A 1,810-nucleotide genomic window follows, 5' to 3' on the forward strand; every position below is an offset into this window, starting at 1 on the left:
GAAACTGAAAGTGAAGAGCAAAAGCGAGTTTAAACGAAGGAATTACAAAAGCACTTGAAACGTAAACCGTTCACTGATTCGCATCACCACTTCCTAGGGGTTAAAGGTAGGAAGTAAATTCTGCTTCCTTACCCGAATGAGATGCACTTTGCATGCACTTACCGCCTTTGGCGAAGGAAAGGTCAAGGAGCATAATTTCAAAAATTAAAACCTTCGTAAGCACTCTTCTCCATTTTCAGCATTTATATTCTTTTTGACGCACTCAACTCAATTACCTATCATAACTCTATGCGTGCTTTTAGTTTCCTGTTTTTTATGAAGCAATGTTTACCTTAAAGAGCTATCAAATGGATCATCTCCTTGACCGAAACTGACCTGAATTCGCCACAATAATTTCATGACACCAATGCAACTCAACAATTCCGAAGTTAGATGCAGGATGCAATAAATGCAGTACTAAGAATCTTAAAACTTTTATATTAAATAATTTCCCAGAAGCGAGATGGTGACTGTGACGTTAAAATTAAAATATGTTTTATGAAACTTACATTCATGTTACAACTGGCATGCAAGCACCACAAAGGAAAGTGTGAGTGAAGGAAGCAAAGGATGCAAATTGAAGGTTTTCAGGTCGTGCATTTACGTGTGCCCTAATATCACACCGGCCTTCCTTCTACCTTACCTTTTGCGTTGATGCTACCGTAAATAATAAATGTGTTGTGACGCTTTGTACCACGCCCCGGTACCAAGAGAGACCCAAGACGGAGGTGCGAAGATCAAAGTCAAACCCAAATGGCCATCGGCCGAGCGAATCACTCGGAGGCTTATCACAAAGCCCGCAGCTTAACGCAGCAACGGTCGCATCCCGTCCGTCTGTGTCCGCCGTATAATCAACGCACAACGTGACTCAGGTTAAGCAGCTGTCCGTTCACACCCCGCATGTAATCCATCCGGTCCACAAATCGGTGCCAGACATTTTCGTGGTTATATAAATCCGACTGCACTCTGGTCGACTTACAATCTGCTCGCGTGTGTCCGAGTCGCGGTACACGGTATAGCCACAAAAGCGCCTAAGTGAAAGTACGCGATGAGCCTGGTGATGAACGGTGAACCGCTGCAGAAGATAAACTTCTTCCGTTGGGTCGACTGGATGGATACGATCAACGGGATCAATCTGTTCGAAAGCCACCGGTTTGGTCGATACTTTCGGCGCGCGTTTTATGTCCTGCAGCTGGCACAACTCCTAGTCGCCTATAACCTCGTCGTCAGTTGCCTCCAGAACACCACACTGGAGGAGTTCGCCAAGCGCTTCAACGAATTCGGTGGCATTCTGCTGACCTTCTCGCGTCTGCTCGTCATCGTGAGTTATGATGTCCTTTTTTCCGATGCTTCCTCATTTCCTTTCGGTTTTCCGATTTTTCTTTCCCCAGAATCACCACAAACATGACCTCCGGCAAACGGCAAACTTCATCAACGTGTCCGCATTCCATGGACTTAACGAGCGTGCCAGCGCCATACGCCACCGGACCGTGGCCAATGCTCGCAAGTTCCTTTCGACGCTTCTGCTCGTGCAGATCGTGACGCTGGCGTTTTGGTTCCTGCTAGCCGAGTACCAGGCACGCAAACAGAATGTACTGCTACCTATGCTCACGTACCTTCCGTTCGGAGATTCCGACCAGTGGCCTGAGGCAGCCAAGTTTGCGTTCCGGCTGTACTTCTACCTAGCGAACACTCAGCTATTGTTCACCTTCTTCGGTAGCTACGTGATCACGAGCTGCTACCTCCTGGCGCTCACCATCGAGCTGCGCAT

At 47.4% G+C, this 1,810-nt stretch overlaps 1 protein-coding gene across 1 annotated transcript in view; it reads left to right on the top strand.

Annotated features, from left to right (window-relative positions):
• The first annotated feature begins 1,087 nt into the window (after positions 1–1,087).
• Positions 1,088–1,810, top strand: part of LOC125952471 (uncharacterized) — a 1,237-nt gene continuing 514 nt past the window's right edge. Inside the window, exons 1-2 of the mRNA XM_049681939.1 lie at positions 1,088–1,360; positions 1,431–1,810. The exon at positions 1,431–1,810 is cut by the window's right edge and continues 514 nt beyond it. Coding sequence (XP_049537896.1) covers positions 1,088–1,360; positions 1,431–1,810 — 653 coding nt within the window. The remainder of the gene's footprint in view (positions 1,361–1,430) is intronic.

Source organism: Anopheles darlingi, chromosome 2, assembly GCF_943734745.1.
Source record: "Anopheles darlingi chromosome 2, idAnoDarlMG_H_01, whole genome shotgun sequence".
Lineage (NCBI taxonomy): Eukaryota > Metazoa > Arthropoda > Insecta > Diptera > Culicidae > Anopheles > Anopheles darlingi.